At 37.1% G+C, this 26,810-nt stretch overlaps 1 protein-coding gene across 11 annotated transcripts in view; it reads left to right on the top strand.

Moving 5' to 3' along the window:
- ANKS1B (ankyrin repeat and sterile alpha motif domain containing 1B) overlaps nucleotides 1-26,810 on the top strand; it is a 1,196,591-nt gene that overhangs the window by 642,002 nt on the left and 527,779 nt on the right. For all 11 annotated transcript variants that reach the window (XM_055118593.1, XM_055118592.1, XM_055118591.1 and 8 more), the window contains exon 13: nucleotides 25,763-26,349. In XM_055118593.1, the coding sequence (XP_054974568.1) occupies nucleotides 25,763-26,349 (587 nt within the window). The remainder of the gene's footprint in view (nucleotides 1-25,762; nucleotides 26,350-26,810) is intronic.

Below are 26,810 nucleotides of genomic sequence, written 5' to 3'. Positions count from 1 at the left end.
ATACCTATTGTTTAAGTTGATTTAGGTATGCTGTGCTAATAAAAAGTTTACTTCTGGGAATGCAGCTTGGTGATAGTATATAGAACTCCTGCCTCAGAGTATGAAACCCTGGGTTGGAGTTTTATGCCTGTTCATTACCTTACTTAGATTATTTATAGGCCCCCACATATTGCAACCTATTATTTTCTACCATTTCCTTCCTTCTCTCTTCTCAATTAACAATAGCTACTCAGTTTCCCCATGTTGCCTGAACTTTTCTATTTTACATCTTTGTTTCTCTATGTTCTTTTACTTGAAATGCTTGTCACTCATTTGATCTAAATCTTACCTATCCTCTGGTCACTTTTCTTCTCTCTCTTATTTCTTCCTCCTTAATATAACATATTTTACTATTTACCTGATTGCATCTTTTCCTTTTTTTTTGTCTGGTTTTATTTTTATTTTGGCCTCATATCCAGCAGTTCTCAGGACTTACTCAGGGCTCTGTGCTCAGGGATCATTTCTTGATGATGCAGGGGACCATATGAGTTGCTGGGGATCAAACATTAGTCAGCCACGTGCAAAGCAAACACTTGTACTATTTCTCCAGCCACAGGTTGCATGTTTTCTGACTAGATTATATTCATTATGATCTGAGTTTTGGCTCCTCAAATATCTTGCCTTATTCAATGCATGTTTTCTTTGAAAGATTGAACGAATAGAAAGCAAAGGAATCTTTTGTGGAATAAGGGAAATAATTTTGACTTCACAGAGTCCTAAATTTGACATTTAATTAAACATTATACATGAATATCTCTGTAAACATAATGTGCTATAAAAATATTTTAATGCTATTTTAGGAGTGGGACAAATTATATCTGATGTATCTTTACACAGAGCAAAATAAATATGAGGAATAAAATTTTTGCTCTCTGTCATGTCTGGTTTCAGTAAGTATCTCTTTGTTCAGATTGCTGTGGACATGCATTGAATAGAAAACTCATTTTTTGGTCAATTGAAAGAAGCTCCTTTGAATCATTCATCCCAAAATTCTCTGGACAGACTTATCTTCTGTGGTTATATACATGTCTAAGTATCATTGACGTGCAGATAAAATTCTGTTTTAAATTTGCAGCTGAAAAGTCACAGAGCTCCTCATAGGTATCCTTCAGCTCCTTCTTGTTTCCATTTCTGCCTGATAATATTTCAAGTGCTAGTGAAGTCTTGAGTGAATTCATGAATAGTAACCATGACAAAGGCAATTTGGCAGAAGAGTTGAGCCCACGCAGGCAATTTCCCACCCCTTTTTTAGGGACCATTGCTCTTCAGCCTAGCAAATACCAGTGATGGCAGGTTTAATTCAGTGATTGTTTGTGATTAGGTGGTGACTATTGAGAAAGAATGGCAATGAAAGTCAGGACTCACTTTGTTTTGGAAATTTAAGACAGAATAGAGAAAATTCAAAACAAATTCTGTCACTGTATCACTGTCATCCCCTTGCTCATCAATTTGTTCAAGCAGACACCAGTAATGTCTCCATTGTGAGATTTGTTGTTACTGTTTTTGGCATATCGAATGAGCCACGGGGAGCTTGCCAGGCTCTGCTGTGCAGGTGGGATACTCTCGGTAGCTTGCCAGGCTCTCCAAGAGGGATGGAGGAATCGAACCTGAGTCGGCCGCATACTAGGGAAAAAAATTGCACAAGATTGATTTGTGTCAGTTGTTCACATGACTCTGAACTTGCTAGTGGTATAGAAAACAAAGACAAAGTGACCCACTGTGTGATACAGGATGAACTAGAGGAAGACTTCTGAAATGATAGTTTTTACATTGCCCATTTGATTATTCTCAACAAGTGCCAAGAAATTATTATGGCATAATAATAAAACCATAAACTCTAAAGTCAGACATATCAGCTTCTGAAAATTGTCAGTTTTACAGATTGCTCATATAAACTGATCAAGTTACTAACCTCTAATTTTTTCATAATCTGCAATGTGGAATAATAATTATATGTGTTGCATATTATTGTTATGAATCTTAAAAACATAACATACTAAAAGCATTTGACATAATGCATCATCCATAAAAAAGATTCAATTGATGTTAGCCATCACTTTCTGCATATTAATAAGCCCTTTATTATAAAATATTATAGAAACACCTTCTGTTTTCATCGATTGCCTAATGAGTTTATCTGTAGGATGGGAAAATAAGACCAACAACAAAGGGATGTTTTAGGAATTGAATGAAGTGATACATCTGCAATAGCACTATAAAACTATATGAAATATGTATCAAAAGGGTTAGTGTGGATTTCTCAGAAAAGCAAGTGTGAAGTTGAATATGTATCTCTGTTTTACCTCCATTCATATTCTCTCAGAAGTGACAAATACCAAACTAAGGAAGGTAAACCTATATCAGCATACAAAATTGATAATGATGACATTGGAATGACTATATTTTAAGAGTTTTTGCAAGTTATAAAGCAATGAACAAGACGAAAACATACAAGATACATGATACACATGACTTTCTATATGTGAAGAAACAATCCACCAAGGTAATAAAGAAGGAAGTCTTAGATGAGAAGGCCAGGAACCAAAAACCATCCACGAGGGCAGTGAAAGGTAAGGTGCATTTGTGGTTCCAGTAAGGTGCCACTGGGAAGCGTATACACTGCAAACAGCCAACAGGATCAGGTAACAGCCTCACTCCTGACTTACACTTAGGGGAGACATTTCACAGTTGGTTCCTAATGAGGACAACTGTGACAGGTAAAGAATGAGGACACTGCCCCAGTTAAGTCCTGGATGTTAACTCTGTTCTCCTAATATAGTAAATAACCATTGATAGGTATAGAGACAATTTTTCTTTTGTGACAAATGTTAGTTCTGACCCTCTCCTAACAACTAGACATGTAATCATCAATTATAAATCCACATCAAGCCATATGGAAAGGTTGTTAAAACAGAGACTTCTAGGCTTCACTCTGCTATTCTAGAGCAAAGCTTGAGAAAATACAGTCCTAACTAAGTTAAGAAGTGCTGGTCTGGGACCACCTTTTGAGAATTGGTCTAGATCTTTACTATCCTTTAGTATTACCAAAAACAACTATTTCAGATAAAATGAAAATTAATAAGATTCTGTGAAGTAAAACCTCAGTAGTTGATTTATGCCAGCTACATTTCAAAGTTATTATCACCACACATGACTGACACGGTTTGGATATTATATGGCAGAACATTTCTGCCATAATAGGAAATTCTGTCAGACATACATCTCTGTCCTAAATTGAAAGATTAAATTTCAATCTAGGGGCCAGAGCAACAGTACAGTGGGTAGGGTGCCTTGCACACAGCCAACCCAGGTTTGACCCCCAGTATTCCACGTGATCCCCTAAGCTTGCCAGGAGTAATTCCTGAGAGCAGTGCCAGGAGTAGTAGCCCCTGAGCACCCCTGGATGTGACCCCAAAAGCTAAAATTTAAATAAATGAATAAATTCTATTCAATAGAGCCATCACCATACGTAAGGTTTGCAGGCACGGGGTAAATTGCAGAGGACTGCAATTGTGCAATACAGTAGTTAAGTAACCTTGCAGTTAATCTAAGCTTTTCTACTTTTCCTGCCACACACAAGACCGTAAAGATGGAAAGATCTTGCTCAAACTCTTATGAAACTCAAGCTCATCTTAGCATCTCAGATCAGAACAGCCAAGTCTTCCATCTGTTAAGAGTGAACAAGTGGAAAATAACTGACTTATTAAATATACTTTAAACAATTGAGGAGCTTCTACTGAGCATAGAAAACAGTGTCTTTCTGGAAGGTTTAGGGGACTAGACGGGAGGGACAGTGGTGGAGGAAGTTTGGCACTTTGGTGGTAGTGGTGGAGATGCATTAATTGTGACACTGAAAGATGAGTGCTAACACTATTGTAAATCATGTTACCTTGATAACAAAATTATAAAACAATGCCATCCTATGAAGTAAAATTATTACTGAGTAAGAAATTTTTCAGAGTAATAATATTAAAATGGGTCTCTGAACAGTATTCATCAGACTAATGGTGCGTAAATCCAGGATAAGCAATTATGCAGAAAATTATAAAATCATAGAGGTTTCATGTAGCTGAGTAATATTTGACTCAAGACAAAACTATAAGAGAGGAGAGAAAAATAACATGATTCATGAAAATCTTAAGTCAGTAGAAGCAGAATGTATAAAGAAAAATGGAAAGGAAAAGACAAAACATAAAGCAAAGTTTCAAAAGTCTGAAATGCACATAATACACAAATTTTATAATAGCATTATAATTTTATAAAGCATTAGTAGGAAAGAAGTGTTTCTTAGCTAAAGAAAGTTTTGTCCATCTCAGGTTTAGTGAACCTAAGTAAAATTTAAAATTCTGAAAGAAGAGGGCTTATAAGGGGAAGAATTGGAATTTTATGGTTTCGAGGATAGGAAAAAGTTCTATAAGACTCTGGAGAGACATTACCAAAACAAAAAGTTACCTATAGAAGAATAAGACTTAAAATGTTGTCATTCCAACCATAAATTCTGAGAAAGCAAAGATGAAGTATTCTTAGAATTTTAAAATAGAAGGGACTCAACTTCAGATTAAAGAATTATTTCCCTATCCAAAGAATTGCAGGAGTCCTAGAAAATAAGCCATTTTCAGGTTTGTATTTTAAAAAACAATCTACCTTTTAGAATTTATTCAGTCAATTGATCAAAGGCCTAAATCTGAAGAGTGGGCGAGGAAAGTAACCTGCATAAATAATTCTGTCTGGAATGAAAAACACTCTATTTTCAAGTGATTTTCCATATGATTTTAAAGTTTAACAAATACTAAAATTTTGAAAAGCTGTATACAAAGCATAAGTATAAATGGTCTGGAACAGACTGCAATATCCAGCCTGTGCGTGGAGCCTTACTTCCTATGTCACCCTGTAAAATATAATATGGTGTAGACAGATTATAAAATCTAGGTTGTCTTAATACGAATTGGGAAGAAGGTATCATGGAGACAGAAGATAACAAGTAGCTTAATTTTCTCATTTTAGGAGCACAAAATGATTGAACAGTTTTGTTTTCAAGAGCATAATTACCTGACTTTTATGACTTTTATTCTGCTTCACCATGTAAGAACTGTGTAACCTTTAAGAGTTAGTTAAATTTTCTAATGTGGGCTCCTCCCCTAAGAAAAAGAGAACTCTGTAATAATCAAAAAATTATGTAGAAGGAAAATCAGCCAATGCACATGAAGTTCTTGGCACAAGAACTTGGTAAAAATTAGTTATGGACTTAAAAGTTAAGAAATCAAAAGAGACTCTTGATCAACAAAATAGACCCAAAGGCAAATTTTAAAACATGTTGAAGAAGAATCCTCAGTTTCCCCTTGCCAGCTGCTGTGAGCATCTTCATTTTAGCTGTACCTCTTCTACATTTTAAACATTCCTGAAAATCCCTGGACTTTTTCTGAGAATGGGAAGTAAACAGTTTCCTCAATATCATAAATCCTTCTCCAGATGTTAAAAATCTAAGAGATAATGGACACAGGGAACTCAGAGACAATGAGCAATACATGGGCAAATGGTGAATAGATACGCTAAAGGTCTAGCCAGACCACACTTAAAATCCTCTCATTCTTGGTAACTTTCTTGTCACTTATCACAAAGACCCAGTTTTTCTATTTAAAAAATGACACAAAGCCAAGCCATATTTAGTCCTATACTAAGTTTCTCCCCAGCTGAGGAAAGACCTCCCCAGCTAGAGAGATTCTGCTTTTCAATAAACTTTTGTAACTCTCCAAATCTGAGACTGTACTTCCTTGTTTAACAGAGACCTGCCATTCCACTCTTGCATCAACAAAGAACACACACACACACACACACACAATGCTTTAAAAAGAAATGTGAACAAATACATTACTTGAATATTTCAAGAACTGATATTATAACTTAATTCAAATGTATTCTTGTTTAGATAAGTGTTTCTCAGCATTTTTCCAACCATGCTCCCATTTTAAATTTTTTAAATTTTTTAAATTTTATTTTCAGAATTATTCACAGTAATTGATTACATTCAATATTTCAACACCAATCCTACCACCATTACACCTTCCCACCACCATTATTTCAAATTTTCCCACTACCACCAAAGCCTGCTCCAAAGGCAGATACTAAATAATTTATTTTGTATTGCTTTTGTGAATAATTGACTAAAAATGATCCAAAAAGTTTTCCTTAGAGGAAAGTGTGTGAAAATTGTTGTGTATCATCTTGGAGCCATTAAACCCCTATATTAAAGATATTTAGAGATCATTAACATGTTAGAGTTTGAGTCTTGTGTGCTAATATATATAAAATCAATATTGGTTATCTTCTACCTTACACTCCATCCAATGTGGTGTGCTACTCTTGGTATATCAGTAGCATAATCAAATGAGATATCACACATATGCCTTTCATCTATCCATATGAGAAGGCCGTGAAACCAGCTGTATGCTCTTGCAATTCAAAATTTTTTTCATAGGGTGCTAGAACTGAAATTATTTTTTTTAACTGGATGGTGATTTTGGGGTCCAGAGGCATCTCTTCAGCATGTTGCTCTCTTCTGAAATTCATTTGTGAGTCTGGATCATGGCCATTAATGCACTTAAATGGTGCCCAGAGGCGGTTCATGGGTGTGATTGCCAGAAAGGCGGAAGTACGGGCAGATAAGAAGTGAGATCTATTCCTGACTTCTGAAGCCTGGAGACTTTAGTCACAAATCCCACATATCTGAGTATTTCAGCTGATTCAATCTCATGCATCGATGGGCTCGGGGCGAGCTTGTGAAGGTCGGCTGTGACCATACTCCCTTTCTAACTTGTGTCTTTCTGTGTTCTCTCAATCTTACTCGTTGGTTCCTAGTTTCTTGCTGTAGTCCCTCATTTATATCATTTTTACCTGAGACATTTTGGGGTATCCTGATCATCACACAGAAACTATATGCCCACTCTACTAAGAAACCATATAGTCCACCACTTTCTCAGTGCTCCCTGCACCCCTTTCCTCCTCACCCACTGTCTTCTACTAACGACCAGTTCTAGTATCTTTTGTCTGTGGGCATTTGTTATTAATCTGCTATGTTTCTTTATATACCAGATATGAGAAATATCATTCTGTGTCTGTCCTTCTTCTGAAAGACTTCACCCAGAATGATACTCTCCTGATCCATCTACATAGCAGCAAATTGCGTGATTCTATTTTTCCTTATAGCCTGGTAGTATTCCATTCCATTCCATTCCATTCCATATAGTTTTTGTACTACAGGTTTTTTTCCAGATATCTATTAGACACAAGTTATTTCAAGACTTGGGGTATTATGTATAGTGCTGCAATGAACATTAGAGTACAAATATCTTCTAACTACAGTTTTTGGGCTCTTGGAGATAAATGACAAGAAGCATAATTGCTTGGTCAGATGGAAGTTCAATTCCTAGTTTGTTGAGAAGTATCTATATTGTTTTACAAAAAGGATAGACCATTTGGCATTTCTACCAGCAGTGAATGTGGGTCCCTTTATCCCCACATTCACACCTACGCTGCTTGTTTTTATTCTTTGTAATGTGTGCTAGTCTCATTGGTGTGAGACAATATCTCATTGTTCTATTGATTTGCCTTTTCCTGATATTGAGAGATACAGAGCATTTCTTATATGACTTTCATCCATCTGTATGTCTTTATTGAGGAGGTTCCTATTCATGTTTTCTCCCTATTTTTTGATGGGGTTGGTTGTTAAAGAATTTCCTTGTTAAATTCTAACAGTACTTTATAGACCTTGTATATTAACACTTTAACCAGATGAGTGGTGGTCACATATTATTTCTTGGTATCATGGGGTATTGTTTTATTTTGACCATTATTGTCTTTGCAGTGAAAAAGCTTGTTAGCCTCATATAGTGCCATTTGTTTTCTTTGCTTTAATTTTCTTGGTCAATGGCATTGAAAATTTGAAGACACTGTTAGTGGGTACCCGAAAAATTTTCAGATTTTCTCAATCTGAAAAATGCTGTAAGATATTTTGTGATATTTTGTAAGAGATTTTGTGAAATGAATATGCAATTTACCAAATCTCAGCTAAAGTAGATCTCCTAAGTTTTCCTGACCAAGAGAACCTCAATCAAATATATGAATTTTTTATTTAAACTCACTGATTACTATTCTGCATTTGTTTTTTTTTTATGATTTGAGGGGTCCATTAAGAGAGGAATATAATTTTCCACGGCTATTTTACATACATATAAAGTATACTTGAATTCTGTCTAGACCAGATGGAAACAGAGCAGAGTTGAACAGTACTGCAGTAAATTATCCCATCGTTGCCATGGCTATAGCACCAACCCCTTATAGAAGATTTTCATTTTACAGGAAATATTTCTTACCATAGCAACAACACTGTTGATTTAAACGTAATTCATTGGACACAATGCATCTCTACAGTTTCTGAATCTTTTCTATAGAGTGCTTTGTTAATAATACTATGCTTTTGATGTCTCTTCTACTCTTTGTTTTGTTTGCTTTGGTTTGGGAGCTACTCCCAGCCGTGTGCAGGACTTACTCCTGGTGCTGTGCTCAGGCATCACTCCTAGTCGTGCTGAGGGGACCATATGGGTTGCCGGGGATTTCCAGGCAAGTTCTTTACCTGCTGTACTTTTTTCTCTGGCACCCCTGTCCTGCTCTTTTGGAAGGAGACACCTCTTGAGATGCTGGGGAGAAAAAAAAAATCTAGGACAACTCATTGCTTACTGGAATAGAAAACCAAGATCCATTGGAATGCATTATGTTTCCAAAGGTTTCATTAAAGACTTTTTGGGTGACTTTGAGTTCAGATTTAAAAAATACCTTTGAAAAATTGACTCACAGTGGTGATTCATTTTACCATGATAAAAATTAAGCCCCCACCTTTCAAGTATGCAAAATTATTTTTATTTAAAGACTATAGATCTACTTTTTTGGTCTCGTTTCGCCAAAGCTGGCCATTTTATTTGTTTGACTATTAACAACACTTAGATGAGTATAAAAACAGAAATGGGAGGTTAAATGTTAAAACCAAAGGCTTAATACATTTGAAAACAATTGAGTTGAAGGAGTTCTTTCCTCTCTTCCCCTCAATATAGTCTCTTCTCTCTGGGAAAATACATCGTCTCAGTCATAGCAGTATTACAAAGAAATACATTTTGGTTAAGAGAGAAACAAGACCTCTTGGTTCCAAATGTAGTTATTCACTCTAAGCCATTTATTCATCTGGCTCTGGAGGCTATGGGAATTACTCTGAGCACAGAACTCCCTTTGAAATCCTAAACTCCCTAGAGGGTCAAGGATAGATGAGAAACTGCCCCTTCAAACTTGGTTTATGCATAAGAAACAAAGAAGTTAGTCGGTGAAGGCAACAGAGGAAAGGCATGTGGGAAGAATGAATGTGGCCTAGCTTCCTTTGCTTGCAACAGGAGCTTCTTTCAATGCAAAGCTCATGCCAAGACAGATCAGGCATTCTACCAAAAAAGATACAATAATTTAGTAATAACAGTCTGCCCAGGCAGCTTAGCAGCTGGAAAGGAGGGAGCCTTGGGATTTGCTATAAACGGTGGGGAAACTGGCTGATAGGCTCTCTCTTATATTGAGCAAAGGGAGCAAGAGGAAAAAATTATGAATGTTTGAAATCAGAGCCAAACAGCATAGCCTATTCTGGTCCAGGAGCTGCCAAAACTCTAGCATTCTCTGGCTTCTGTAAAAAATGCTGCTGAGTTTGACAGAGTGTGGTACTGATGGGTTAGGAAGCAGCACAGTTTACGTGGAGGCATTTTCTGAAAGGCAGATGCTGATCTTCAGCTGTTTAGTGTGGTGCAATCAGGATGAATACCCAATGGTCTCAAAGGAGACTCACTGAATGATCTGCAAACACCAGTAATTTTGTGGTAGTCACTGGCCTATGCTGATGGCATAGGAAATTTTGGACAAATAAACACAAATAAACCTAAATCCTTGGAATAGAATTGATAGAGGTAAGCTTTGGCTAGATTTGAATTTGATACTAGTTCCTCTATTTATAGTTCAGTGAATACTCAGCGGTTTCATAATACCATTTCTGAGATGTAAATGAGGATTAAATAAGATAGAATGACCTTGAATAATGCATGCACCTGTGCACACACACAGGTAAGATTCCCCCTTATTTGTTATGGAATCTTGGTCCTTGTAATTTGTTAAATGCATTCTTTTTTAATGGAATTTGCATTTACTTAACCTTACATCTTTGAAACTTATTGTTGATTTTTGACTTTGGGAAGTAATAGAATATTGACTCTATATAAATGCCTCTGTATCTCATTACTATTTGTTTGACTATTTGTTTCTGTCTCAATAGAAATTGATTGGTGAGCTAGAAAAATATCCTTAATATTTGGATATGTGAATATACTAAAGGGAGCATGTGAGCTCTATGACCAGGAAAATGTTACAGATAAAGAAACTACAATTTGGGGCTGGAGTGATAGCACAGCGGGTAGGGCGTTTGCCTTGCACGCACGCAGCCGACCCCGGTTTGAATCCCAGCATCCCATATGGTCCCCTGAGCACTGCCAGGGGTGGTTCCTGAGTGCACAGCCAGGAGTAATCCCTGTGCATCGCCAGGTGCGACCCAAAAAGAAAAAAAAAAAGAAACTACAATTTGTTCATAGATTTTTTTCATTGTAAGAGGGGAGGAAAATGTCATCTCTTCCCAATATTTCTAAGATTCAGCAGCATCTCTTTAAAAGCTTATTGCGCTATGTTGATAGTATATATCAGCAAAGTTTAGGCTTATATTTTCTTTAGTTGAGGTAATATTTCAACACAAAGCATACTCTTAACAAAATTGTCTATGACTACCTTTTTTAATGAACTCTCCAAGTAGTTGGAATCCTTTTAAGAAGCAGCCCTTGGGCATTGCTGGATATGGCCCAACCTCACCTAAACCTCAAGAAACTATGAAACTCCTTGATTCATTATTTAGTTTACCACAAACATTTTAGGAGGATCTTATTTTTAAATTAGATTCAGTCCATAATTACAGGAAGCTCATTCTTCATTTATATAATTTTCAGGTTAATTTCTTGATACATATATGACATTATATGTTATAAAATACCAACATAAATGGCAAGATAGTTTACATTAATGCTACCTGGTAGGGTTCAAATTACTGAAAGTCTTACACCAAAACTTGGGATGCTGAGCAGGGGCAATAAATCACAAGCATTGAATGCTTACATGAGACCTCTCATTACATGCCTGGCACTGCATGGCCTCTCAAGCACCACTGGGAGTGTCCCAATACCGCTGGTCGCAAGAAGCATCACGTCTCAAGGCCAAAACAGCAAATGATCAGGCCTAGAAATCCAGCTAAGCATCACTGGGAGTGTCCTTGGGTCCTCCTAGTGCTGCTTAGGAGACAACAAACAAAATCAAAACTCTTTAGAGTCCTAATAAACTGCATTTTGTTAAGTGAACTTTTTAGAACAGATTAAATACTCTGAGCTATCTTTTTGCAGCAGAGCTAATTTAGTATTTTGAGTAGCACAAGGCCTTTAGGATATTGCCTGCTCTACCAACTTTTGCTCTCTGAGCGAGTATGTCAGCAGACAAAGGCTTCAGTGTTGCTTTGAGAGCAAAATTCAATAAATAGCACTACTATTGAACACTATACTTTGGTTCATTGGTAATGTTAGATTTGTTCTGATGCTGAGCACCTTTCTTTGTGCCTGTTGACCATTTGTATGCCTTTAGAAAAAAATATAGATTTAATTCCTCTTTTTTCTAAATTTTTACTTTCATTATTTTATTTTTGGGCCACATTCGGCGGTGCTCAGGCCGTATTCCTGGCTTTGTGCTCAGAGATCACTCCTGGAGAGCTTAGGGGACAATATAGGATGATGGAAACTGGGCCCAGGTCAGCTGCATGCAAGGCAAACCTTCTACTCACTATACTATGACCCCAGCACCTCCTCTGGCCATTTTAAAATGGAATTGCTTATTTTTTATTTGTGAATTGTGACTTCTTTATAGTTCAGATATTAATCCCTTATGCTTATGTGGTTTTAATATTTTTCTAATATTCTATAGTTTTAAAAAATGAAGGAACCGGCAGAGGAACCCAGGTGTGTGGGACCCCGGGCTAAGATCTCCAAGCTTGCTCGGATCAGGACTGGGCCTCTTCCGCCCAGAACCCCCATTTTCCAGTAGCTAGGCAGTCACACCCAGAAACTGCCCCCAGTGCCATGTAATCCCCATCAACGGCCAACATCCAGAGGCTTTCAAACCAAGCTCCTGGAACATCCTATAACCTAGTTCTCTCTCTCTCAGAGAACCTGACAAGCTACTGAAAGTTTCCTGCCCACATGGAAAAGCCTGGCAAACTCCCCATGGTGTATTCATATACCAAAACCAGTAACAATGATGGATCTCATTCCCCTGGCCCTGAAAGAGCTTCCAATACAGCACCATTGGGAAGGATGAGCAAAGAGAGGCTTCTAAAATCTCAGGGCTAGGATGAATGGAGAGACGTTACTGAGACTGCTCAAGAAAATCGATGATCAACAGGATGATTATGATGATGATGATGATGATTCTATAGTTTGCTTTTTTATTGTTGGTAAAGAATAGGGTCTTTTAAAATGACTCAGGGGGCTATAGGACAACTCCTGGAAGTCTTAGATCATCCAGGCTGGCAGTTCAGTGGTAAAACCAGAAGATGCTGTACTGCTCAATTCTTGAGGTGCCAGGGACCACCAAGTCACCCCATACTGGGGCCCTTAAGGTCACACCTGAGGCTCAGGAGACCTCAGGATACCCAGGGATCAAACCCAGGTCCAGTACATGTGAGGCTCTATGCCCCCACCCCTGTCTTCATTTTGGTAGTTATTGTCTCTATTTTTATAGAAACTTTGTTTGATCTTTCACTTGATCATTTTTGCTTTGTTTGCAAAAATAACATGATTGGTGTCAAATCTAAATGAACACTGCCAAGACTGATGTCATAGAGCTTACCTACTATGTTTTCTTCTAATTCTATGGTTTCAGATTTTATTTTCATGCCTTTAGTCTATTATGAGTTAACTTTTTGTTTATGTTAGTGATAGTCTAGTTTTATGCTTTTGCATGTGACTCTAGTTTTTTAGGGTAATTTATTATAGAAATTATTCTTCCTTGGCTCCTTTGTTATAAACTGCTGATCATATTTGCATTAGTACATTTCTGAGTTCTCTTTTCTGTTTCATTAATCTGTGTCTGTTTTTATTAAAATAAATCAATATTATACTGGAGTGTTTTTTATATTTTTTCTTATCCATGCCAAATATTGAACCCATGGCCTCCCACATGTGAGACATATGGTCCCTAGACCTACTATGTTGTTTTGATTGCTATAAATTTAAGATATTATTTGAAATTAAAAAACATTAATTCATATAGCTTTCTTTCTCAGTATCATTTTGTCTATTCAGGGTCTGTTGAAATTCTATAAGCACTTTGGAATTGTTTTTATATTTCAGGGTACAGTGTCACTGATAGGTATTATAGATGGCTTTGGGAAATATGGACATTTAAATAGTTCATTTTTCAAGTACATGATTATGGAATATCTTTATTTTATTTATATCATTTTCAATTTCTTTCATCAATGTTTGATAGGTTTTATTTTGTAGGTCTTTCAGATTAAATGTTGCTATTACAAGGGATTATTTTTCTTAATAAGAATTTTCATGTTTTGTGTATTGAATCTTTTCTGACTCAATTATATCTTTTTTGTACTGTCTTTAGAGATTTCTTTGTATAATCTGCAAGTAGAGATTGCTTTCTGCCTGCCTTCTCCTGTCTTCTCCTTCTTTATTTTGCCTTACTATTCTAGATAGAACATCCAGTATTCTTATAAAATCATGAAACTGGGCCTCTTTATTCTGTCTTTTTCCTCATTTTATAGGAAAAGTTTCAATTTTCCATTGCTAAAGGAGAGCTCGGCAAGCTACCGAGAGTATCTCGCCCACACGGCAGAACCTGGCAAGCTGCCCATGGCCTATTCAATATGCCAAAAACAGTAACAACAAGTCTCACAATGGAGACATTACTGGTACCCGCTTGAGCAAATAGATGAGCAACGGGATGACAGTGACAGTGATAGTGCAATATGATGTTTGCTCTGGATATACATGACCACAACGTAAAGGTCATAAATGTCCTTTTTTATGTTGACATAGCTCCCTCTATACCTACTTTGCCAAGTGTTTTTATCATGAATGAGTGGTGAACTTTACCAGCTGCTTTTTCTTTGCCAGTTAAGATAATCATATCATTTAATTATTTTATTGATGTGGTATATAACATTGATTTGTAGATAAGTAATTCTCATATCTCTAAGTTAAATCCCAGTTAATAGTAGTATATGACCCTTTTAATGTATTGTTTAATGTATTATTTAATTTGCTTAGTGGCCACTATTGGTCATTCTTCCCCTGTAAAATGAATTCACAAGTGTACCTTCCTATTCTATTTTTTTAAATGTGACAAGTATTTGTTTTAATTATTTAATTGTTTCATAGAAGGAATAGTGATTACCTGCTACTGGGATTTTCTTTGTTGGGAACTTCTTTATTTACTGATTCATTAGTACTTGGTCCTTATTCAGATCTTCTGCCTCCTCATGATTCAGTCTTGGAAGAATATGTCTTTGTAAGAATATGTCTATTTGTTCTAGGTTGCCAAATTTATTGCTTAATTGTTCATTGTAATTTCTTATGATCCTTGATAAGTGTATGCCATCAGTTGTAATGTACATTTCTTTCTCTCTCTGTTTCTGTCTCTCTTGCTTTTTTTTAATTAAGTGTTCTTTCTTTCTTTCAATGATATACATAGTGGAATGTTTACATATTTTGCTTAATTTTACAAAATTCAATTCTTAGGGTCAGGGGACATAGTGTGGGGGATAAGATACTTGCCTTGCACAATTCCAACCTTGATTCTACCCTGACTCTCCTGAGCAGCACCAGGTAAGAGTCTCCTGAACATGACTGCACTCATTTGTGGAGTGGAGGGTAGCATCACATGAGGCTGACACCCAAGGACGGTAGATACATTGTCCAGGGGGATTGCCCCATAGCTATAAGACTGCTTCATGAGCGGAGGGGAGAAGGCAGATGGAATAGAGAAGGAATCACTAAGAAAATGATGGCTGAAGGAATCAATCGGGACTATAATGCCCAAAAGTAGAGACAGTATGGGGAATATTGTCTGCCATGGAGGCAGGGGAGGGTGGGAAAGGGGGTGTATACCAGGGATATTGGTGGTGGGGAATGTGCACTAATGGAGGGATGGGTGTTTGATCATTGTGAGATTGTAACCCAAACATGAAAGCTTGTAACTATCTCACGGTGATTCAATAAAATTTTAAAATTTTTTTAAAAAGTGGTGGCTGGAAGAATCAGTCAGAAGGGAGATGTGTGCCGAAAATAGATAATGGACCAAACATGATGGCCTCTCAGTGTCTGTGTTGCAAGTCATGATGCCCAAAAGTAGAGAGAGAGTATGGGGAATATTGTCTGCCATGGAGGCAGGGGAGGGTGGGAAAGGGGGGGTATACCGGGGATATTGGTGGTGGGGAATGTGCACTGATGGAGGGATGGGTGTTTGATCATTGTGAGATTGTAACCCAAACATGAAAACCTGTAACTATCTCATGGCGATTCAATAAAAGGAAAAAAACATAGAGTCTTCTGAACATTACCAGGAGTGACCCCCTGAGCACAGAGCCAAGAGTTTGCCCTTATTAATGCCAAGGGTAGATAGACCCAAAACAAAAACAAACAAACAAATTCAGCCAGCTCTTAGTGTCATTGATATTTTATATTATCTTTTTGGCCTCTTAATTTTTTTAATCTGATCTTTATTTTCTTTATTTCTTCCTATCTTCTTATTTTTTTACAGTGTTAAAGTTAATTTATTCATTTAAGATTTTTCTCTTTTTCTCTAGTACAGGGATTTATGACTACAAACTCCCTTATAAAACTGGTTTATTGGCATCACACACATTTTATTTTTGTGATTCCATTTTTATTTGGAATATTTTTTAAATATTTATTTTATTTCTTTTTTAATATACTGGTTGTTAGCTTGATTGGTACTTAATCCTCATTCATGTGGGAATTTCCAAAATTTATTTCCATTGACTTTATAAAATTGTAGTTTGGAGACCAGAGAGATCGTAAGGAATTATGTACTTGCTTTGCCTGTGACTGACCCTTGTTTGATCTTCGGAACTGTAAATGGTCCCCTGACCACTACCGGGAGTTACCCCTGAGTACCAAGTTAGAAGTAGCTCTTAAGCACTGTTATCTATGAACAAAGGCTCCTCGTGCAAACTGTAGTTGGAAAAATGCTAAATGCAAATATTACTATTAAATAGGGGAAATTTAGAAATATTCTCTTTATGATTGCTGTTCTCAATTTTTTTCTCCTTCTTCAACCATATTACATTATGATGCAATAGAGTACATGGCATTTGCATTTATTCTAGATCTAGCATCCTAACTATTCATTCAATGGGTGTGAAAAAAAAGTGAGAATACCAGTTTCTGAAATGAGAAGTAAAGAGACATCACATATTTCCCTGTGGAAAGATACATCATATGCTTCTGAACAATTTTGTTGTATATAATGAGAGTAAAAATGGCAAATAATATCTTAGGATTAGTCTGAAAATGGCTTAACCTCACAGAAATGATCCTAGGTACCTCTTTGGGTTACACTTTTGAGAAGTGGGATTATACTTTGAGAAGTATTACTGCAGTGCTCATTTTCTAAGAACCCAGTGTGTTCTTACATAAACACAATGGAACCAAATCAGGAAATTAGCATTTATATATTACAATCATCTATTACTCAGAGTCCAGTCAAGTTCCGCTACTTTTTCCAACAATAAATTTTGTACTTAAATAATAAAATCCAAGATTGTATATTATATTTTGGCAGAGCCTGGAAAGCTCCCTGTGGCGTATTCTATATGCCAAAGACAGTAACAAGTCTCACAATGGAGATGTTACTGGTGCCCAGTCGAGCAAATCGATGAACAACGGGACAACAGTGCTACAGTGCAGTGCTATATTATATTTAATTATGTTCTTTAGTTTCCCTTTGATCTAAAAGAATTCCTCTAACTTTAATATCTATTGCTTTGATTTTTTTAAGATTATAGCGTAGTTATTTTGTAGTAGCAATTTTCACAAATTGATCTACAGCTGATATTTGAATGAGTATATTTAAGTTTGCATCATTGTCAGAAAAGTGCAAAAGTGGTTCTATTGTTTCTTTTCCATTTTCTTTTTTCAGTTGGGTCATGAATTTTCTTTGTTAGTGACACTGCTGTCTTATTCGATTCTGGTAATACCTTCCAGATTTCTTCATGATAGAATTACTCTTTTTTCTCTCTGCAATTAATAAGCATTTTGTCGAGCAGCAATTGAAAGTGATTTAAGTTTTCCACTTCTAAATAAACTTTTAGATTGATCAAGCACAGGTATTTTATGGGCTCATGTTTTCCCATTTTATTCAGTGGGCAATCCTCATTTAAACCATGATGGTAGGTTTCAAGAAAAAGAAATGAAAATGTGTGCTTAACGTTAATGCAAGAAAGCCCAAGACATGTGAAAAACTATAATAAAAAAATGCTAAAAATAAGAGCTGGAGAGATAGTGAAGTCGGTAAGCTTCCACGGGTGGCTTATGTGAGACTCTCCCGATCAGCCTCTGCCACCTTGGGACTGTCTGGGAAGACGAGAAATAAAACATCTGTGGATGAGCCCCTGCCTGGGTCCACCAGGTGACTGTCAAGTCACACCTGACATTCACTTGACCTGCTCTGCATGAGAGTTAATCCCCACCACCCGATTTCTCGTGAGCTGCAGACTCAGGCTATAGTGAAGAATTGCTCTTTGCAGGAATGGAGAGCAAGTCCTAGGCCTTACCCAGGTCTTTGTCTTATCTAGCAAAAAAGGTTTTCAGGAGGAGACAGCAGTGAAGGAAAAACAGATTTTTTTTTTTGGAGGTTTTTTGGAAGGGGAATAACGGAGAGCAAAGGAAGAGTGAGTAACAAATTCAACACAGGATATGGGCTGCTCTAAAGGTGAAGAGAGCCCCTAGTATACATCCCAAGGGCGAAGACAAGGATGACACATGTGCTAGGGTAACACATGTGCGCAGCTATGTGGGCACAAGCAGCACATGGGCTTGCACAGTGTATGGATGCACCTCCTTTGTTCGAAGAAGGTTTCTCCTAGCTGCCCCATGTGGGGCTTCTACCTAGGTAAGAGTCCATTGCCAAGGGAGTAGAGTTGGGAGTGGTTGATGGTCTTCTTTTAAATTCCTTTCCTTGGCCTTTGATCCTGCTGGGGCTTCTCTGGGGGGCAGTGCAGCCTTCCCTGGGTCTCTTGGCACCTGGTGAAGTCTTATTAGGACTTCATTCCTGTGTCTGAAAGGTGGGCTTTTCGCAGCCTCAAGACTGTTGGTTTTAATACTTCCCTATGGAAGTATTTAATACTTTGCCATGGGGGGCTCTTCCCTGTTTACCCGCCTACTTCAATAGTATAGGGGTAAAACACCAGTTTTATCCCCAGCACCGCATATGATGGGTCCCCAAGCACCACCAGGAGTGACCGCTGAGCACAGAGTCAGGGATAGCCCCTGAGCATTCCAGGTGTGGTCTAACTGTTACCCACCATTTTCTAAATTAAGCAAATTATCAAAGTTTTATAAAATAATCTAAAATATGAGTAGGTGAAAATTATATGCAATAGAGCTAGTCATTCATCTTTTTCATTTGTTTTGGGGCCATACCTGGCTCTACCTGGGGTTCACTCCTGGTAGGACTTGGAGAACAATATGGGGTTTCAGGCATTGAACACAGGTCAGGCACATATAAGATAAACATCCTATCTTCTGTATTCCCTTTCTAGCCCTGAGGCCTTGTTATTCCTTTCCCCTATATGCCCTTCACTGCATAAGCAAGTTAGTCCTAAAATTGTTAGAAAAGAGCAAAGTGCATTCAGACCTTTCAGTGGGCAGCATTCAGATTGAATTCTCTGGCCCCTTGACATATCTTGCCAATTTTTGATCATTCGCTTTCTTTCTGGCACAGTGTCCTAGGCTCATCTTGAACTTCCTCTACACTGGTCCCTGATTTCAGTAATTCCTCAATAGGTCTTTATTATTTCAGCAGATAATATATTCGGAAGTCAAACTGTAGACATTACTTACTGATACTGGGATGTCAACTTTTCAGAGCCTCTCATTGAGCAGAGTTAAGTAACATGTGTATTACATGTGGGTCAGGATTAGGATTGGGGTTGCAATTACCAAATTCTCTGGATTAATATCAAGTTTGTTTGCATTATCTGTTAAACATCAATTTCTACTTTTTTTTCTTGCAATCCATTGTTGTTTCCTATGTTTGATGAGAAGTACGTCTTTAGTGGATATACCTGACAGTTTCCAGGACTTTTGGTACTTCCAACTGTCTTTTGCAGGAGTCATTTTTTTTGCTTAGCAGCCCGTTCAATACTAGACCTTCTCTTTTTATTTGAATTGCCTTAAACAAATTTCTGGATCCCATGCATTGTGAGTTCCATCAAATTTTCTTTTGTCTCTACTAATAACAGCTGTACAACTATTAATCCAGTTATGTATTCAGCTTAAATCACATAATTTGATCGTATGTATTACTTGTTAAGATCATGGTGTTTCTTTGTTACCTATATTTATTTAAGATAGTGCCAGTAGTTTTAATTTTGTAATTACATAATGATTTTATTCTTTCCTAATCCCATGCACATTTTTAAATGAGGAGACTTAAGAAATACATGCCTTTAAAAAATCCCATATCATTTTTTGGTTCTCATTAAAAATATCAGGTGATATTTTAATAGTATAAATCTGAGTATAACAGCCTTAACCTAAATTTGTCTCTGACCTCTTACCTAATCATTCTCCCCAGCTATTATGGTTAGTTTTGTAGATCTTCATGACAGCCAGAGAGTTTCCAGATGTTTTAGTCAAACATTATTGTAGGTATTTCTGTGAGGATATTTCAGAAGGAGATAACAATGCAGTTGGTTGACATGAGTCAAACCAATTGCCCTCTCTAGTGTGAGATGAACTTATTTAATTAGCTCAAGTCCAGAATAGCACTAAGAGCCTAGACTGTCACCCTGGAAAGGAGAGACATCGTCCTGCTTGAGGATCTTTGAGCTAAGAATTAGCTTTTTTTCCTACCATTGGTTCCAAAGAACATCATTGACTCTTTTTGGTCTCACACTTGCTATAGCGATAGTTCTTGTGCCCCAAATCCTGCTAGCCTTCAAATAAAACTCTGTGTGTGTGTGTGTGTGTGTGTGTGTGTGTGTGTGTGTGCGTGTCATTCAGTTATATCCCCTTTACACCACTTTGTGACTTTTTGTTTGTAGGATCATTAGGTGCTTAGAGAGAAAGAGACCTTGAGGGGCTCAAGGGGCTGAGCACCGGCTTTTCATGTGGGATAACCCGAAAGTTCTGCTGGGTGTGCAACCCACAGCTACCCCAAGAAAAAAAAAAGCTGGGGTTGGAGCGATAGCACAGTGGGTAGGGTGTTTGCCTTGCATGCGGCTGACCCGGGTTCGATTCCCAGCATCCCATATGGTCCCCTGAGCACCGCCAGGAGTAATTCCTGAGTGCAGAGCCAGGAGTAACCCCTGTGCATCACCAGGTGTGACCCAAAAAGCAAAAAACAAAACCAAAAAGCTAAAAATCCTTATCATCAGAAACTGTGCTATTTTATACTGGCTTGTTATTGATCCTTCACTGGATTGTAAGCACCCTGAGGGTAAGATGTCCCTGGGTGTTGCTGACACTTAGGGCAATACCTGGGCTACATGAGGCATTTGAATATTCTACTAATTTTATTCTACTATCGATAATACCAACACTGGCTTCCTTGAAAATAAAGACTTTTTTTCCTGGAGACTTATATAATGACCCCATAAACAGAACTTATAAATTTTAACGGCAGAAAAAAGCGTTTGTTTTATCAACTGATTTTTTTAAAAAAATAGTTTTGGAAACCCTGTGATATTGTTACTGGCAGGGTCTCATACATACAATGTTCCAACATCACACCCTCTATCAATTTGGCCACTTGCCTTCAATTATTATTTGTTTTTACCTCAATATAACCCAGCAGGTAGGGCATTTGCCATGCATATGGAAGACCCTCATTCAATTCCTCCGCCCCTCTCAGAGAGCCCGGCAGGCTACCAAGAGTATCTTGCCTGCATGGCAGAGCCTTGCAAGCTCCCCGTGGCATATTTGATATGCCAAAAACAGTAACAAGTCTCACAATGGAGACATTACTGGTGTCCACTCAAACAAATCGATGAGCAACAGGATGACAGTGACAGTGATAAATTTTAAGTTTTATTATGATTCTTTTTTTGGAGGGTAATAAGTACTAGGGGCATTGATGGATAAAGAAAAGGTTGAACTGACTATTGCTATTTATTCTGGCATTTCTTTGAAATGCTAATGATACTTTGAATAACTATCAGATTGGAATCCACACATATTTGGTTCTGTACTTTGGTATGAAATACTCAACAAGAAAGAAGTGTGAAATTTAATAAGACAGGTTGATGAAATAGTTTAAACTATGTAGATTTTCTGTTTTATCTAAAGAAATAGTGATGAAGTGCAAAGCATTCATTCCAAAGTATACTTTTTAAAATATGCATGTTGAGACAAAGAAGTAAATCACATATGATTACCATTTCAAAGTAACAAACTATTGAGTGCACATACAATAACTGGACTTACAATTTTTAGTAAATATGTTCTCTACAATTTCTTGTTATAGAAGGAACATGCATTTAATATGTTCGATATTCTGTACATTATTATGCTTTACTTATACCACTCATATCAATTGTCATCCCTTTGTTCATCGATTCGTTTGAGTGAGTGTCAGTCTCCATTCGTTCTTGTCGCATGCTAGTGTAGCCCTATGGCGTCTGCTTGTTCCAGGAACAGGAAGAGCCCCAAACCGTTCATTCAGGGTCTTAACGAAGAAGTCTGACCCAACTGCCGCCACGCTCCAGGCTGCTTTCTGGACCGTTTTACTTATATATTTGTATTATTTCATTTGCCTTCAAGTAGACTATATTATTATATAGTTTCATTATTATAAACATATTGCAGTTATATACTTATAGATATATACTATTATTAGTATCAGATATAGATGAAAAATGCAAATATTGTCAAAATTTATTTTAAGGCTTTATTAATTCTTTCAAATGTGGGTACTGGCTAATTAACTATTACAATCTCCAGACTTCATGGATTAAAAACACAGCCATGTAGTTAGCTTTTATGGTGGGGGGTTTTCTTCCAGTTTGTTCCATCTCCTTTGGGCTAAATTTGCTCTTAACATCTGTGGTCAGCTGATAGATTGGCCTGGATGAGATTAGTTCCAGAAATCTTGGGGCACATGTCTTAGAGTTAGCTGGCTATAATGTGAAGTGACAAAGGTGGCTGGAGTATTAATAAGTCTTTGATTGTGGTTTCTTGTTGTTGTAGTTGCTTTGACATCTTTAGACCTCACAGACCTTAGAGAACTGCCCCTCCAGGGCTAGGCTGTTCTTGGAGAGCTATCAAGCACATATTTCATATGGAAACAAAGCAACTCGGGGTTGTTGTTGTTGTTATTATTATTTTTTCTAATTAGTCTCTTACATTCTGGCCACTGGCCATCTGCTGTAATTATACAGGACAAGGAAGAGTTCTTACATACTAAAGTCTGCAGAAATGATTCAGACTAACCACCTTGCTGCTACCATTCCTTCCCACAGAAACAGTAATAAGAGCTCCTTCCCACCTTCCCTCCTCTCTACCAGCTGACTGGCCCCTGTGTCTCCCCCATGTCTCACAGCTCACCTTCCCAGAGACATGGCTTGCTCTCTCATCCTGAATCTCTGAGCATAGCAGCTCTGTCTTTTCAATTGCAGAGGTCTCTTCCTCTGTTTGCTTCATTGTACATGAAAGATAATGAAAACTAAAACTTGAGACTGCTGCATAGCATGTGCATAGCGTAGTAGAGCCACCTCCAGACTCCGATGGAATAAATGGATGCAGTTGGAGTATCACTACAGTTAACTATTGTGAATTGGGCCAAAGTTTCCCTCAGTCCACACAGGCATTAGTAAGGTTTCATAGTTAATTTCTTATTTTCTTTTATTTGAGTTTATTTTATTATAGTTTGACCATTGAAATAAGCAACTTTTTCATAACTCCTAAGAAAAATTTTATCAACTATCATCATGCTAAAAAATATGAATGAGGGGCTGGAGAGATAGCACAGCGGGTAGGGCGTTTGCCTTGCACGCGGCCGACCCGGGTTCAAATCCCAGCATCCCATATGGTCCCCTGAGCATGGCCAGGGGTAATTCCTGAGTGCAGAGCCAGGAGTAACCCCTGTGCATTGCCAGGTGTGACCCAAAAAGCAAAAAAAAAAAAAAAAAAATATGAATGAAACGGTGAACTTACCACCTAATAAATTATTTTAACTAGGGAAAGTGGTTGCATGTGACTGAGGACTCAGAAAATATAAAGCACTTTGGGGTTGTGATTATAAATATTTTTATCAAACCACAGAGGAGATTCATAGAAAACTTAGAATAGTGTGATGCCCTGAGAGGCCTTATTATTTTAAACATGATAAGAAACTTCTTTACTGAGATTTACATAATCTTCTTTCTACAACACACTGTCTTAATTTTCAAATGAAATTCATTACCTTCTTCGGAAACTTTCAAGTTAAGAATCAAAATTTCCTCACATCAGAATTCCTCCTTCCCTCTACATTATTTCTCCATTACTGTCATCCTGTATCAACTGGCTTATATTGTAGATGGGGGTATTGATCAACCTAGAAAGAGAAAAAGAGAAAGCAAATTAGAATGTCAGACTTTATTTCCTTTTATATAGATTAAGCTCAAAGGAGCAGAAAAAACAAGCTTTTAATCACTTTTCCCAAATTCCAGAAAAATTTACAAATGAAAGAAGCTTAAGAAGCCATTTTGCTCATTCTTTTTTTTTTTCCATTTTGCTCATTCTTAAACCCTTCAGGTGGTTGCCAACTTGTTTCAAAATGTGAGCCCAATATTCGAACCATATCCTCATCAAAAACATGATTCTTATTAATAATTTCACAAGATTATAATAAAGGTAAAATGAGATTATATAAATGTAGCCCTTAATTCAATGCTTAGTTAATAGCATGTGTCTATTTTTTTTAAGTAAACAGATTTTATTTGGAGGTTTTCGGAGGGAAGGAGGAAGAGATAAGTGGGAGAGTGGACAGTAAGACAGAGTAACGTGCTCAAGAGAGAACGAGGGTTTCTCCAAGGGTGGAGAGAGCCCCTGCATACATCCCAGCATTGAGATAGGAAAGCATAAAAGTACACATCTCAAGAGGGGAGATGCAGGCGACACATGTGCTCAGGCACCACATGTGCTCAGTCATGCAGGTGCAAGCAGCACACAGGTTCAGGCAGCATATGCACAGCAGGTGTCTATTAAACGTTAGTTTATAAGAACTAATGCTTGGAGTTTTATATTAAAAATGAATACCTGCATAACTTGAATCAGCAAATGTATCATACTATGTGTGACTTTTTCACAAGAGTGAGATTATTGTGTTGTTTAGTGCTTTACTTTTTCAAATTTTAGAGAAATTACAATGACCAGCCAAAAAACTTCACTGAGTTACTTTCCTAAAGTTAGTTAGCCAGATTTTTCAACAGTATATTTTTATAAGACAAATTAAATGGTAACAAAGCGTGGTATATTTTGTGTCTCAGAGAAAATTTGAATTCCCTTTTAAAAAATATAAAGCAACAAAATTATCATTCCATTTTTGTATTTCTGCTTTACATTTTAAAAGACCTGGCAGTGAAAAATTAATGTCATTTTAAAGAAGAAAAGAAAATATAAATTTGTGTTAATAGCTCAATGTTAGGTTTTTATAAAAGTGTCTCCCTTTTTATGGCATTATGGGTTAAATCATTTGCCTATATTAAGTATGAACAAATTCTTTTTGTCTAAATTTTATAATAGGTAGGAGTTATAATTTTATATTTAAAGTATGACTGTTGAGATCATTAACCTTAAATAAGTTATAATGTATCTCTTTTCAAGATTTTCGTTTCAAATTTATTTTCTGGTAGGATGATGGAGAGAGGTCATTATACATTGTCTTGGTATATTTGCCTGACGTCTTAGAACACTAAGATTTATTTATTGCAAAAGTTTGAGCATGAGTGTCACATTTTAAGAAATTTCGTTTTGCTTCCACTCTAAAAGCTATGTTCTGGGAATAAGGGACAAGGGCATGCAGTGACTTCATACGCAGATCGTGGGTTTGAAAGGCATTCTACAGTATATCAGAAAGAGCTAGATCATTTACCTGCTTGCTTGTGCATGTGCACACACTCAAATTCACTTTATTCTATATACAAGGCTGTGGGTGTTTTCAAAAGTAAGGAAATCTCTGTGTGATAATAAATCAAATGCCTGAATGCTGCACACTCCTTGAACAAGACATTGCCTACCCTTCAAATGAGAAAGCGTCAGAGATTCATGAGTCTTTTGTCAGCCAGTTTTTTTTTAATCCCCTTTTTTCTCTTTTGCAGATGATATTTCTCAACAAGAAGACAATGATCCCCCCAAAGAATATGATCCAGGGCAATTTGCAGGCCTTCTGCATGGGTCCTCTCCAGCCTGTGAATCCCCAGAAAATCCATTTCATCTCTACGGCAAAAGAGAAGAACATGGAGAAGGACATGATGAAATCAGCTTGGCAAACAGCCCTTTACCTTTCAAGCAGTCTCCAATAGAAAATAATTCAGAACCTCTGGTAAAGAAAATTAAACCCAAAGTTGTCAGTAGAACAATTTTTCACAAAAAAAGCAGCCAACTTGAAAACCATACCATTGTTGGCTCCAGAACAAGTAGGAGTGGGTCCCGTGATGGGGATCAATGGATGAACCCGGGGGGATTTGTGGAGAGAGCCTGTACCCTTGGAAGAATAAGGTCACTACCCAAGGCTCTAATTGATAAGCATTTATCAAAAAATGTCTCCAAATCAGATTCTCATCTCATTGCCTACCCTTCAAATGAGAAAGCATCAAGAGTTAACTGGAGTGAATCTTCAACTGTTGAACATAATTCTAAAGGGAATTCTGAAAGAACACCATCTTTCACTTCTGAATGGGAAGAAGTAAGTGTGCTCTTCTTGCTTTTCGTTATATAGCACTTTAATGCATGGAGGTTTGGTCAGGATTTTCAGATTTTTAAGTCTTTCAAGGACAAACAAAAACAACAATAACCTACATAGAACTCCAAGTGGAAGGAAAAGGCTCTAGGGGCAATACATGATAATCTCTCAGTGAGTACAAAATAAGCACAGTTCCACTCATGGACGGAAATCTATTGTTTCCATAGAAATTGATATCAAGCAGAAGTAATAGCTAGCTGTGAGGTTCAAGAGAATGTTCACATTATGTTCTATCAAGCACTGCAGCTGACAAATTGAGAACAATTTTTATTCTGTTCTGTGTCATTTTGGTTCTTGCTAAGTTCTGTTCAACATCTCCCATCTTTAAGCGACCTTATATTTTTTCAGGAGTTCCATGTAGTGTTAACCTTAGTGGTAAAGTGGGTAGCACTGAATCTTTTCTA

Source organism: Sorex araneus, chromosome 10 (assembly GCF_027595985.1).
Source record: "Sorex araneus isolate mSorAra2 chromosome 10, mSorAra2.pri, whole genome shotgun sequence".
Lineage (NCBI taxonomy): Eukaryota > Metazoa > Chordata > Mammalia > Eulipotyphla > Soricidae > Sorex > Sorex araneus.
Note: the sequence above shows the minus strand (reverse complement) of the source record. Positions and strands in the feature narration are given on the sequence as shown.